Source organism: Sebastes fasciatus, chromosome 24 (assembly GCF_043250625.1).
Source record: "Sebastes fasciatus isolate fSebFas1 chromosome 24, fSebFas1.pri, whole genome shotgun sequence".
In the NCBI taxonomy this organism is placed as follows: Eukaryota; Metazoa; Chordata; class Actinopteri; order Perciformes; family Sebastidae; genus Sebastes; species Sebastes fasciatus.
Genome location: NC_133818.1, coordinates 13,669,792 through 13,684,647, shown reverse-complemented (window position 1 = coordinate 13,684,647; position 14,856 = coordinate 13,669,792). Strand labels below are relative to the sequence as shown.

The following is a 14,856-nucleotide window of genomic DNA, read 5'->3' as shown; positions in this document are numbered from 1 at the left end:
ACAGCCCGTATCAGAAACTGTGCCTCTGAAACAAGCCGTCAGGTTTTCTGTCCATTTGTGATGTCACAAATACACGATTTCACAGTTTTAAAACGTAAACATTCTAAATGTGTTCCCAGTTTATTTCCAGTTGTAGCGTTTGTGAATCAGCTGACAGGAAGTGAACATGGACTCAAACTGTTGCCCATCGACGCAATTACGTCACAGTTCCGTTGAAATGCGCTAAAACGGAGCGTTTCGGACAGAGGGTGAATACAGGCATGTTCAGGCCGACGATATGAGGAAAATACTGTGTTTTTTTTAACATTACAGCATGTAAACATGTTCTAGTAGAAACACAAAATACAAGTGTAAACCTGAAAATGAGCACGATATGGGACCTTTAATATTTTGACTACTGTTCCTGTTTATTCTACGAATACAGAACTTCACAAAAAAAAGGAATTGTTGAGGGAAATAATGAAGTTTCTAATCATGAGATTTGGTCTAATTTGCTCCCTCACAATTCGAGGTATCTTGATGGCCTGGGAAAATATTCTTGTGCTATACTTTGGAAACCACAATGGCGCAGAGTGAGCTCATTAAGACCATTTGTGCATGATAGCGGGAGAGCGTGCTTATCAGTATGCGAGGGCATTCGTTCTCGGTATTAGCGAGCCCATCCCAGCAGCAATGAACTCACTTGTCCTCCACTATCTGCATTTAAAGAGCAGTCTTTTACTGCACTGCTTAGTTAGCAAACATGGATTTCTGTGGAAATCTTCCTATGTAAGAACCTGGAATTGGCAGTAATACAAATGCCTGTAGCTGAAGCTGTTTTCCTGAAGTACAGCCATGGGGCCCATGGCTAGAAAGAGGGAGTGTTTGGACCGCTGGCACCGAGCCCGAACACTCTCTACTCTGCCTGCACCTGATTAGCTCCCGATTGGCTGGGACAGACCTGATCCAGATAATCAGGTAGAGCAGTACTGGAGCTAAGGGACCGCTGGTTTAGACAATCTGTAAACAAGCCGCTAATCATCCATCATTGCACGGGGAAACTGTGTCGCATGCAAAACTAGAAGCAGGTCAATAAGTTGTGAACTGTGATGGATGTTTAATAGTAATAATTACATTTTTTTTCTCTACCAAATACATTTGAACCGGGTCTGATTGTCTCCGGTATCTTGCCCCATCTGACGTCCTTTTGCCGATGTTGCTGATCATAAACAATAGAAACAATACCCAAATTTTAACATATCACCCACACTTCCAGCTGTACTATTTGCTTCCTTGTCTTGTGTGAAAGGACTGAGAGACATAATATGAAATAAAGAGGTGCCCCTAAGTTCCATAATCGCTGCATATCTTTTGTATCTGCTGGAAACCTTCACACCTCTGTGATATTCAACATGACATATGTGCCGTCTTTTGACTTAAATTGAACATGAGGTTGGGTATATCTGAACACTGCTCGGCTGCATCGCTCCATGCATTTGTAATGCCGTCCCGTGCCTGCGTTTCAGCCAGCCGGGCCCCGGAGCGAACAACGGGAGCTGTCCAGCTCCCCTGAATGCTGAAATCCTTCTTGTAAGAGAGCAGAGGAGAGCATGTAAGCAGCGTGAGAGCTGTCCGCAGCCCGTGGTGCTGAAACACTCACACGGCACACACGTCTGTACAAAGCAGCTGGAAGAGGACCTCGGGGACGGGGGGACGGGAGGGAGGGCGATTCCAAGTGTATTAGTCCTGCTTCATTGGACCGGGGTCAAAAGTCAAGGCCCGGGGTCGCGCCGCAACAGTGAGGGGACTCTGCTGTTTGTGCTGCCTCTCCCTGCGAGCAAAGCTATTTGTTTCCAAGGGGCTTCTTTAAGAGGCATTGCAGCGTGAGACTCTTATTTGTTTTTCACATTAGTGTATGTTTCTCTCAAGGTGAGAGAGCAGGGGAAAACAACAAAAAAACATAAAGACGGGAGTTAAAAAAAGATAGAAGAATAAAGTGTTTGTTCGCCAGGGAGACAGACGGATAAATGGAGATCAAAAATGGGAGAACACAAAAGGGAAAAATAGAAGGCGAGGACGCAAAAGAAGAGAATATTAAATCAAATAGCTGTGTGTTTTTGCAAGTCAACGCGGCGCAACAGCCTTCACACATGTAAATGTCGGCTCAGATCACGTTTTGACAGCTCGCACTGGAGGCATCTTTTTCCTGTCTGACACAAGAGGTGAGTTCTCTGTTCCAAAAAAGCTACGGTAGATATGGGAGAGAGAGAGAGAGAGAGTTGAGGGGGGAGTCCCTGAGCCTCCGCTGTCCCCCAAATCCCCTCACCCAGACAAGCTTGATCTCCATTCACAGCTATATTATTACTTTGAATAGAGAATCCACATTCGCCGGCCGTCCCAAAGCCTATCGCGCGGTTTCATCAGCCAGAAAAAGAGCCTGTGGAAAGTGCGATATATACAGGCTGCACGGAGCGCGGGTTTTTTAGTATGCGCGGAAGGTGAGAGTGGAGCGCGGCGTTCAGATGGAAAGTAAACAGGGGAGGGGGAAGAGGAGTTTCTGTGTGTGTGCACAAAGTATGCGTGCGGTGTGAATGCACATATTCATGCATTATAGGGAAGAATTTAAATTCCAGAGAGGTGTGAAGACGCCGACAACTTCTAAAATGAGTGCTTGCAAAAGAAAATCATGCTTAGTCGAGGCGTATGACCACTACTTACAAAGTAAGTCATACAAAATGATGATTACAGAACACATATTTACAAAATGAATTTTTTTCTCTACTGAGAGGCACTATACAGGGCAGTTTTTCAGGTTTTCTCCACTGGAAAGGCACCCTAGAGGGAACTTTATCACGTTTTCCCCACTGGAAGAGCACACTAGAGGGTAATGCACCACATTTTCCCCACTGGAAGGGCACCCTAGAGGTCACTTTATCACATTTCTCAACTGGAGGGGCGTCCTAGAGGGCACTTCATCATGTTTTCTCCACTGGCAGGGCACCCTAGAGGGCACTGCGTCACGTTTTCTCCACTGGAAGGGCACCCAGAGGGGATTTTATCACATTTTCTCTCCTGGAAGGGCACCTTAGGGGGCACTTTATCTTCTTTTCTCCACTGGTAGGACACTGTAGTGGGCACTTTCATCTACCATAGGAACATCCAAGAGGGCACTTTTGCTGCGTTTCTTTCAAACATGGGGACCAAAGGGGTTCCCCCCATGAGTCCACCAGTGCCCCTGCTGGCACAAATCGTAACTGTCAGGTAATGACGCTTTCAACAGTTTATCCACAGCTTTGCTCCTCACCATTCAGCTAATGCTCTTACACAGAATGACCTACAAAGACCGGGCAGGTTCGGTGTCATGCTCGGGACACTAAAACACGGCTGAACCCATGACCTGCTCTTAATGAGCGGTCTGTCTGACCTGTGGGCCAACCTTTTATTGTGTCTAATTACTTTAACACCCTATTAGGTCCCCTTGGAGGATGGGGGAAATTGACACGGCTGGCTATATTTCACGTTTTCCTGGCGGAGTATCGAGTCGAGCTTCGAAAGGAGCAAAAATCAGTCAAGTTTATGCGGGGGAGATGCAAAAGGGGTCAAGAAGATCCCCCTCCAGCCTGATCCTCCCCCAGCGTCTCCTTCTCTGTGACAGTACATTAGCGAATCTGCTCGGACTGAAGACTTCCCTCCGAGTCGAGAGGCTGTCGGAACAGGGCCCGGCTGATTAAGATGGATGTGTGTGGCCGGGATGAGGCAGAAACTGCCCATGGCCGCCCTCCTCCAATTCCCGTCTCCTTGCCTGACAGCTGTCTATAACACTGCTGCCTCTACCTGTAAATTATACTAATGCAGACCGACAAGCAGCCTGCCTCACTCCTACAGGCAAGGCCACTCAGCGGACCTGCGGTGATGACATAACTGCCGGGCCAAACACAGGAAACAGTGTCGTAGCAGCACAAAGGTGGTCAACCGGAGCACACATAAACCCTGCACTCACCTACACCTCAATCTTTGACTTTCTCCTTAGAATATAAAGTCTGTCTAATGCTTCCCAGAAATGAACCCTCTCTCCAAGGCCAGATCGATGGCCGATGGCGGTCGCGCATAACTTTAAAACCGTCCGCGCAATGCGTGGTTTGGCTAAGTACCATAGCCAAGGTTTAATGTTTCAAGGTTTGCTTATGAGTCCAGTTTGGTTGGCAGCCGTCTGGAAAAGTGCACTGCAACTTTTTGAGGTAAAGGATTTCAAACAAACTCAAAAGAAAGTGGGGAACGCCCCGCACCAACAAAATAATGAGATTAAGGGGAAAGTACTTATCGAGCAGAAAAACTAATTGTTTACTTTAATTAAGCAAACTCTAAATCAGAACGTTGCCTTGGTTCATTTTTTTTTGTCACATTAATAGTAAAGTAGGCATCTTTGAGGAAGCGTTTCCAAATTTCCTCTCTGGGATCAATAAAATTCATTATACTGCGGTAATTTGTCCAAAGCTATTACTAACCCCGAAGCTATCGCTAATTTATTCCACATTTCCGTATCCTCTCACAAAAATGAACTCCAAGATAACAGTGAAAGAAAAACAGCATTATCCTGTAGATTTTTTTAAGAAAAAACTTGTGTTGTTGTGACCTCGACCCCTCTCACCTCCGTCTCCAAGAAGCGCCGCAAGGCCCTCTTCTTCTTGATGCTTTTGCGTCGGACAGAAACGGCCACGCTGAGCGCCAGGATGACGATGATGAATAGGCCGCCGATAATGCCAGCTGCTATTAGTGGTGTCCTGTAGAGACGGGGGGGGGGGGGGGGGGGGGGGGGGGGGGGAGGAGAGAGGAAACATTAACATTGCTGAAACATTAAGAAACCAAAAAGGCACTTTGAAAGAAAGTGCAAACCTCAGCCGAATGCTGACGAATTCTCCAACCTGCTGTCGTACCAGAAAAAACCATTCTTCCCACTTCAGATTTAACCCTCTAAGACGCTGGAATCTGCAGCTAAGAAATGCTGGAAATCTAGTCGGCCGTTCTTCCACCAACAACCATCCAAGAAGCCTTCAAATGTCTGTTGGAAGTGTGACAACGTCCCACAACTCCTTTCTGCTCTTTTCATTTTGCTTATTTATCGTTCCGCTCTCATTTTTACAAGATGGAGAGAGATGCTTTCACAGGTCAGAAGAAAAGCCTTTGAGGGTCTTAATACTTGGGTTGGTGGAGAAACTAAAGCTTGTGCTACATTGGACTGGATTTCCTTATATTTCAGCCAGTCATCTCTAATTGGTACGTGATTGCCTCGCATCCCAGCATTGGATGCTTCATGGGCTGCCATTGGACGAACGCTTTCCCCAACTGGGCGGCTACTCCTGCTTTCAAACCAGAACCAACATTGTGGCTCATTTGGAAGCCTTTTTTCTCGTATATTATGACAACAGTTCACCGGAAAAAGTATTTCTGAAAACATTTTAGGCGAGAAATAAGCCACGCAGCTGTTGAATCTGTCTTCGTTTTAGATCGACAATGCTTCGTTTAAAAGTTTTCCGGGAGTTTCCAAAGGCACTGAGATAAAGTAGCCTAGACTTCAACTTAATGCAAATGAGTAGCGGCCAACATGACGGTCTGTGTCTTGAATCGCAACTCTACGCTAACAGAATGCATTGCACGGCTGCTTACATAGACTACGAATAGGAAGCGTGGAAAGGACAGAGGTTGTGGAGACGTACTATAACTTGGATGTAACAGCTCATGCAACTTCAAGTTTCAAAACTTGAAGTTGATTTTGGTCTGCAATCAGCAAACCAGAAGGGCGCTTGGAGAGTGCAGACTGCCGACAATGCCGAGACGTGCAAAATAATGCGTGTTTCTGCCCCGTGATTTGGATCCGCTCCAAAATTTAATTGGTTCTTCTTTGGCCCATGCTACACGCTTCCACCAATTTTCATGAAAATCGGGTAAGTAGGTTCAACGTAATCCTGCTGACAAACAAACCAACAAACCGAACCAAAAACAGAACGTCCTTGGCGGAGGTAATAATCTCGCCTCGTCGTTGTATCCATGTCTGTCCAAACTGTCTTCACTTCATCATTTTTTCTTATTAGACATAGTGTGAAATTAACATAATTAGCACATGAATTCTTGAGTTACAGCCAAAAACATGTTTTATGAGGTCACAGTGACCTTTGACCACCAAATTCTACTCAGTTCATCCTTGAGTCTGAGTGGATTTTTGTGCCGAATTTGAAAAAATTCCCTTCAGGTGTTCCCTGAGATAACGCGAGAATGAACGAACATACGGATGGATGGACAACCCAGAAACATAATGCCTCTGGTAAGTGAAACATGGAACTATAAGGGAACAGTATAAGGCATACTGTATAATGAACTTCATTCAGAAAATCCTTAATTTTACACAGCATTGCAATTGACGTTGGAGTTTTCTGCTTTGATGTAATTCATACATGCTTCCCCGCATAATTCATCCTCTACTATCGCTCCAAATAAATGAGAAATTAAAAGTGCCAATCCTTCACAAATTGCTTCTGAATCTTCTGGGGGGGGGGGGGGGGGGGAAATCTGCTTAAGTCAAGCCTAAAGGTTGGAAGTTAAAAGCTCTTTCTCTTCACTAATGATGCCACTAATGCTTTTGCCATTTACATACCTCTTGCACTTGTGTCTACTGTTACGCCACCACTCAATTCTGTCCTTCTATTACTCTCTTATCCTTTTCCAGAATCGTCACTGGAAACACAACCGCGTCGCCTAAAATAGCAGCCGCTTCTACCTGAAGTCCCAAAACTCTATTAGTAGTAAAGGCCATTAGCAGCTAATGGAAGACTCATGTACCACGGAGGTATGGCGGAGCAAGGTGCCGCGGCTTTCGCCATATCGATTGTGACGAAGAAGGGGGGGAGCTTGAAATTTACAAAGAGGCTGTGGGTTTGGACGTAATGAGATATACAGCTATGTGGTGAATAGTAATGCAGCAGTTTGGAATGGATTAAATAGAGGAGAGGGGGGGGGGGAAGAGAGACAAGGAGAAACAACATATACTGTAGGGGGGATTAAAAGACATGGAGGGAAAAACAAAAAGACAGCAGGAGGTAGAGGAGACAAGGGAAAGGGCTTCTCCAATTAGGAGGAAAGGGTTTACAGCAGAACGAGCGACATGGGGGTCACCAGATGAGACGGGGGAATAATGCCACTGTAAGAGCAAAAAAGAACAACTCTGGGAATAGACTCAGCAGAAGCCGACCAGAGGGAACTAAAAAGGGTCTCATTTCTGTTTCCCGGGCTTAAAAGCAGCTCAAGACCTCCTTTTTATGGGTGCGCTGGTTTGGGTTCGGTTTTAATGAGTTTGTCACTCTTTTGAATTTGCTGGAAAGATCACTTGTTTTTATGGTTATTTTTAATGGAGTTGTTGTTGTTGTGTCTTCGGGCTATTTAGGCTGTGTGGCTGTTCCGATAAACACTTTTTCTTAAGTCTACTTGGCTTTTGTTGACTTTCCGCTTGTTTAAATTATCATAATAGTCGTGAACCAGAATCTAAAACACATTTATGTTACCATCGTATACACTCACTTACCTTTTGGACTTGATTGAATGATTATATATTGTGTAATCATTAGGTCAAAAGTGTCACTGCAAATTTTAGAACGATAAAACGATTGTTGCACTACTTTGTACTGAAAATTCACGAAGGATGGATGGATGAAGTCATGTAAAAATAAACACTTGCGTTGTTGCCACAAATCAACAAGTTGTTCCTCCATTTCTGAGCTCCATCGACTACTTGATGGTGTCAAGCAAACATCAGACTTCTGCAGAAGTCCAGGTCAGTCCTCTCCCACTCATGTTAACCTGTCGTTAACCTGTGTCCATCTCAACAAATGCCCACGCAGGCAACCCCATAATCCTTTGCGTTTTGGTCCACTTCCTGCAATTGGGTCGGATTATGTTCTTACTGCAATCGAACCGCACTGGGGGTTCGCTTGGACCACCTCTCGTAAGCGGTCTCGGACAGGTTGTTTTGGTCCGCACCACAGTTCTATTACTGCGTTCTGCAGCGCTCAAACAAACCGCACAAGAGTTTGATTGTAACAGACTAAATGTTGGATTGTGAAACGCCCTGACAAAAGTGATAAAACTGTCAAAGTGTATGGTGAAAAAGAAGAATAATGTGCTTTTTTTTATTATTTTATCCCAAAATTCTATTTTTTAAATTATCATTATTATTTTTTATTTATTTCTCTAAATTCATATCCTTGTTTTTCGGTACCATTATGTTGAATTTTTTCAATTTAAATAAAAGTAGCACTCTAAATGCTGAACATTAAAATCAAATAAAAGCTGAATTATTTCCCTCTCATTCATAATCAGAATGACACTCCATTGACACATATTGAATGCTAACAGTGGCACAAATTAGCCCACAAGATTCAGACCAGAACAAAACATCCATCAATTACAAAACACAAAAGTGACTAATGAGTATCATGAGGAACTTTAATGAGTAGTGGCAGAATCTGATGGTGGTCTCCCAGCCCCACATTACGAATGTACCCCGAGATCTCTTACCTGTCCATCATCCCGACACAATCTTGGAGTCTCGGCCCGACGCACCTGCAGGGAAGACAAAACCAAGAGAGATCATCCATTAAATCAGGGACAGGTTATGAGTAAACCTCGCGTTGTCTTTCTTCCACGTCAATCAGCTGTCACTGGGTGGGGACCGGTGGAAAATTGAATCCACGAGCACGGCTGACCGCTCGTCAACATGACGGGGGGGGAGAAGCGATTGGGTGGGAACGCGTTGTTCTGGGAAAACATTTCTGCAGCATCTGGGAGCATTTTCCAAACAAAATGCTGTGATAAACCTTTGGGGAAATTAACATTAAACAGTCACATCTCCCTTTCACTGTCTATGTGGAGCTCCATAGTGACTTTCAGCTATTTTTTTCCTGAAAGAAGACGTTAAATTAGGGTGTAAAATGTGTTATTTATTGGGTCTTGGGTGTTGCAAAATGGCTCGCTAGCGCCCACTACAATGTTGGAAAAATTGAGCCCCTCGTTCAGGTTTCAACTACGTGTATGAAACTTGGTAGGCAGATGAAACATGTGGAGACGCACAAAAAAGCCTCTTGGAGGTATACCCAAAACCCAACAGGAAGTCAGCCATTTAGAACTCAATGTGCCATTTTCGTCCATTTTTAGCGTTTTACAGACTTTAACAAACTCGTCCTACAGATTTAATCAGATCGACTTGAAATTTGGTCAGGACCATCTAAAGACGTTAACAATGAAAAGCTATTAAAATCCTCAGTTTTCATTGAACGACCTTGCCGCGGCGTGGCGGCCATTTTGTGCCATTCGCCATGAAACAGGAAGTTGTTGTAACTCCAGCAAAATTTGTCAAATCTGCTGTTGTGGGAGGCGTCATTGCACTCAGCAGAGTTCCAGTTTCACTGTGCCTGGCCGCGTCCATCGGCGTTTTGCCAGTACCGGGGAGATGCGATGGCCCGTTCATTGCTAATTGCAGCTTTAATGTCAATTTGGCTCTGATTTCAGGGTCTTTAATATCTTTACCTCCTTTCCAAACACTTCTTTTTCTTTCACTATCTCGACAATCAAAGCCGCTGGAACGCAGTGCTGATAACACGCCGATCAGTGACAAGTGGTGTTTTTTGCATTAGGTAAGCAGGAAGTGATTAGAGCTGGCTGCTCATTAATTCCAGCTCCTTGAGTGGAGGACTTTGAACAGCAGGATAGACACAGGAGAACGGGTTTTGAATGCTCCTCTCTGTGTGTGTGTGTGTGTGTGTGTGTGTGTGTGTGTGTGTGTGTGTGTGTGTGTGTGTGTGTGTGTGTGTGTGTGTGTGTGTGTGTGTGTGAGCTGCACGAGCACACAAGACACTACAAATTACACAGCAAATTAGGAGAGCAGGCCAACTTTGGAATTAAATTGGTGACAACTGTGGCTCCTCCAAAGTCGCTTCGTTGTCAATTAAATGGCGCACCAAATAGCTAATTAGCGATTAATCAGTGTCTGTATGCAACGTTGTGTGTGTGCGTGGATGCGTGTTAGAGTGTGTGTGCATGAGCCACATAGTTTCCTTCCTGGAGAACAAAGGAGTTGTGACAATAACCATCATGGGGCAGGTATAGTGCATATTCTTCTCTTATGCTTTTTGATAATAGTCGCAAAGGAGACGGTGCACTGAAATCTAGTTTCCTGTATCTGTGTCACGTGGGTTTCGCCACTGCCCCGCCCATTTAGGAGACTAACGGCAGGTCTAATTAATAACTCCAATAGGAGAAGTGAACGTGAACACAGATTATAACCGATTCTTTCGCCCCAAAGTAAACATTGGACCCATTTTGGACCCACAAGCCACATATCTTCCTAACATTCTGACACTAAAATGAAAATATCAGACAAATCAGGAGGAAATTAACTTTGTTCGAGACAACACACTAACGTTTTCTAACGCCCTAGCTATCTAATTTTCGTAATGCTAAATATGGCTGTGAGCTGCGTAATTATGTAATGTTAGTTAAAGAAAAATATTAATTAGGGCTGTCAAAGTTGACGTGACAATAATGCGTTATCGCAAATTTATTTTTAACGCCATTCATTTCTTTAACGTATTAACGCAACCTGCGAAACTAGAAAAACCTAAGGAATCCATCGGTACCAACCGTGTCGAACTAGCTTGTCGCGGAGGAGGTTAAATAACGCTTGAAACTTGCGTTACATTTTTTGCGAGGAAAAACTGTCGTGGCCATTCTCAAAAGGTTCCTTTGACCTCTGACTGATATTAGTGGCGTTAAAACGATTTTGCGTTACCGCGTTATTATCGCGTCAACTTCGACAACCATATTATTTATATATATGTAATTTACGGTGCGGTTAGATTGCTGCTAGACTTCCCCTAATGAAATGTGGGTACGTGAGAGAAAACAGTTTTTGACCGCAGTGAAAATGTTATTTTAAAAGGCTAAACACCGACACATATAGACTTAAGCAGAATATTTCATTAGATAAATACATCTAGTTTTATATGATACCAGTATCTTCACTCTAGCTGTAAGACTGTGCCCGCTACTCGATGTCTGTGTATCGATACAATATTGCCATGTGAAATATCGCAATACTAGTATGCTGTATCGATTTTTCCCCCCAATCCCTAATTAAAAGTATGCCGAATTAGCTATTAGCAGCTCCTGTCAGCAATGTACCCATGCATGTACGGGCAACTATCACTGGATTACTTTGATACTGAAGAAAACTTGATGATTCTAAGGCAAGTTCTGGAGTAGCTCTTTTTTTCCTATGATTTCTAGGCGGATTTATGGACGTTTATTTGTGATGGAATCAGAGATGGAAAGTGAAAGTCACACTGAATCTAAAGATGTTGATGTTTCATTCCAATCTGTGTATTCAGATTGGAATGAGTTGTGACTCACTCAAAGTCTTAGTGCGACACAAATTGCAGCAATCAGGTTTAATGCCTCCCCGCCACTGCTGCAGCTCCGACTGCTGACCGTGTCAGCTGGCCAAACTACAATAACCAAATTCCTGTTGTTTTTTGTGCACCAGTCCCGTTTACCTCATGCGGCATCTCATCCTCACATCTCTCCCCTTCAACTCCCCCGCGCCCCTCTGGGGTTTGAAAACCATTGAGGCGGCGTAATGAGGCTTCTGGACTAATCGTTTGCACTGAAGTGTCTTTTAGCAAGATGCTAACTCTTTAAGGGTGTTGCTCTGTTCCCTGACGCTGACCTTTGACCTCTGTAATGTCTCACTTCGCCTCAAATACCCTTTCTTGGTGTGAATCCGGAGCACTGGAGGGCAGAGTAAGATGACAAAGCATGATGGAGGTGTTGTCATGCCAACGACAGATTAGTGTTCACAGTGTCAGGAACGAGCGGTGTGTGAGCGAAAGCTGTCATGGGAAGAATTATGAATTCTCTCCTCTCCTCTGCTTTCTACCCTCTTTTCACACCCATTGTCTTTCCCTCTTCTTCACAGAGGCTCCTTCACTCTGCGCTGACATTATCAACACTTAGAGGCGAGCTGCAGTAAAATAAAATGACCTCCCGCTGCGCCGCAGACAGTACGATAAGTCCCCTCTCCACCTTCGGATCATATCTCCGGCCCTGTTGCTAGGTTTCGGCGCTCTAACTTAGTTTGCGTCCGTCCGCCCTGTTGTTTCCTTGATGCTCTGCTCCTCCAGGTTTTAGTGAGAAAGTAAAAGTCCAAAAGCTCCGGTTCAAAGTCGCTGCCACGCTGACTTTAAAAGAAACAGGCTGGAGAGGATGAAGACGTGGACCCAGCCTCGTCGGCGCATACATCCACAGCGTCCGTGCTTTTGAATACACATCCTGCTTTCACCTCTGTGTCTGCTTGTTTAGCTTAGCATAAAGAAAGAAACAGCCGGCCTGACTCTGTGCAATATGGATGTAACGGAAATTTAGTAGTCGATACCAATACCGCTGAAATTCCACGGTACTGTAACAACTGTTCCTGTTGGTGTAAAGTTCCAAACAAGGTATAAAACCGCACTGTTTTCTGACAGCGAGTACAGCAACCTTTCTTTTTTTATTGCTGGGATGTAAGCAGAATAAGTCAATTTCTTTATTCTGTTTGCCGCGCCACACAGAGAGAACTCCTGTCCTGTAGCTACAATAACACTCTATAATGAGGTACATGTGGACCTTCTGGATCTCCAGTGCAAATACGGGGTGTTATGCTGCAGAATTTGTTTTACCACTAATTTTATGGAGTGAACTTTTTCCTCCAGCAGATGTTTTAGTTTGTGTCGGGGATGCTCTTTTGTTGCAGCCGGCATAACACCTATAGAACCTCGGGCGCCTCATCCACCTGCTGTACTCCTTCACTTTTGTGTCTTCCTTATCTTACATTTCCACGCTGTACCAGCCCCCCCCCCCCATGGTTTTGTTTCTCCCCTCAAGCTACTGTCTCTCTGCACACATCCCTTCATTTATAGTTCATATACACAATACGCCACATGGCCTTACAAGGTCAATGCATTCTGCCCCTGAATGTAGAGCCACCAGAAGCCAGCTACAGGTCGAGATTAAGTCATCTTCTCTCTCTTCTTCCTCTCTCTCCTTGGGAGGGAGGCGGCCGACGTCCAAAGCAGTGTGTCGTCACGACGCTTTTAACACCCCGAGACCGCCCGCGATCAGTTTCAGGGCTAGAGTGAAGCCACAGGTGTCATATGAAACAAAAAAAACCTAAGGAATCTATCGGTACCATGTCATACTGCCATGTCGGGAAAGAAGCTCATGAAACTTTACAATAACAAACTAGAGACCGAGGGCCTTGACGCAACAGTGCTGAGCAGCATCTCAAATTAATCTTCAGGTTCCCAGCTTTCACATGATGTACACCACTTCTACGTGACATCTACCGTTGACCTGCTATCTCCCCCTAAAGACCCCCTGTACCCCCCTAAAAAAGACTACTGTGGGCCCCAGAGGGTTAACAGCATAAAAGCGCCCGATCCAGAGAGAGACGCTCAGGATAAGTCCGAGCAAACGATTGAAATCTTTACACGCATCTTTACGCATCCTCTCCCTCACTTACCCCTGGGTGCAGTTGGCATGGCAGGGATGACACTCGTTGTTGGCCTTGGCGTACTTGAAGATGAAACTGTTGGCCCCCTGCAACCCGTCGGGGCATTTCTCCACACAGTTGGGTCCATCTTTGAAGTGGAGGCATTTTACACATTGGTCCGGGCCCTGAGAAGAGGAGGGAGGAGGAGGGAGGTGATGGACAAGGGAGGAATAAAGAAAAAGAGTAAAGGGATTAGTAAGATGGAAAGAAATCAACAGAGAGAGAGAAATGTAGGACAAAATAATGGGCAAAGAGGTGAAGTAATACAGTTAGGGGGCGATGGAATGGGATAAAGCAAGAAAAATGTATGAGAGGAGAGAATAGAATCAAATTCAAACCTGGCGAATCACGTCAATTTGCTCACTTCCTGCAACGGCTGATGTAGCCAGGCCGGGACCCGCGTGAATCCCATTCAGCGATTTATAATGTGTCGGGCGAAAATTGCCGAGAGTGTATTCCGCGGCGCCCCCCCTGCTCAAATTGGCAAAACGCATAAGGAATCAGGTCATGTCAAAGCGCGGTGCATCCGATGTGATGGAGATGACAAGTGGTGACTGAGCACGGGCTCAGCTGCGCCGGGGATCATGAATAAGTAAGATGGGTAGCGCTCTCCGTGTGTGTGTGTGTGTGTGCGACCGTGTGTTTATGTTGTGAACTTACAATTGTGCAAAAAAATTTTGTATTCTGGGAGTTTTGGCGCCGCGCTCCGTTGCTAATGACGACCGCGGCGACCTGATGGACAGCCTCTCACAGTTTGACACATTGAGACACACGCCATCAATAAACATTATTCTCACTTTGCATGTCCGCGTGTGTGCGTGTGTGCATGCTTGCGTGCGCTATGTGTGTTTGTGTGCGCGGTGGCGCCCGCGGATGATTGACTCCGGTGTTATTTACTACTCGGCTGTGACCAGCATCTCAAAGTCAAGCCGCCTCTCTGTGCATCCTTGAGGAGTCTCCCTCCCTCTTCATCTCTTATTCTCTCTCTCCCTCCTCGTCTCTCTCCACGGGACAGTCATAAAAGGTTACTCACACACTAAACTACTAAATTCCGCAGAATAAGTCATGCGGCGCGTTTTTCAATACAACTTTCTGTAATGTTGTGTTAAATTATGTATGGCGGCGGAGCAGACGCTTCAAAACCTTTTTTGGCTCACGACCCCTAAAGGATAAAGGGTAAGATGTGCTCGTTCGCCGGTCTGTGGCATTCAATTGAAGACATACATTTGTAAAAAAAAAAGGTAGGG

At 45.0% G+C, this 14,856-nt stretch overlaps 1 protein-coding gene across 14 annotated transcripts in view; it reads right to left on the bottom strand.

Moving 5' to 3' along the window:
- The window catches only part of LOC141762924 (receptor tyrosine-protein kinase erbB-4-like), a 343,760-nt gene that overhangs the window by 109,538 nt on the left and 219,366 nt on the right, over positions 1-14,856 (bottom strand). For all 14 annotated transcript variants that reach the window (XR_012592935.1, XR_012592934.1, XR_012592937.1 and 11 more), the window contains 3 exons: positions 13,580-13,734; positions 8,545-8,589; positions 4,628-4,760 (listed from right to left, as the gene is read on the bottom strand). Coding sequence is in view for 7 of the 14 variants with exons in the window: in XM_074627098.1 (XP_074483199.1) it covers positions 4,628-4,760; positions 8,545-8,589; positions 13,580-13,734 (333 nt within the window). In the remaining 7 variants the exon portion in view is untranslated. The remainder of the gene's footprint in view (positions 1-4,627; positions 4,761-8,544; positions 8,590-13,579; positions 13,735-14,856) is intronic.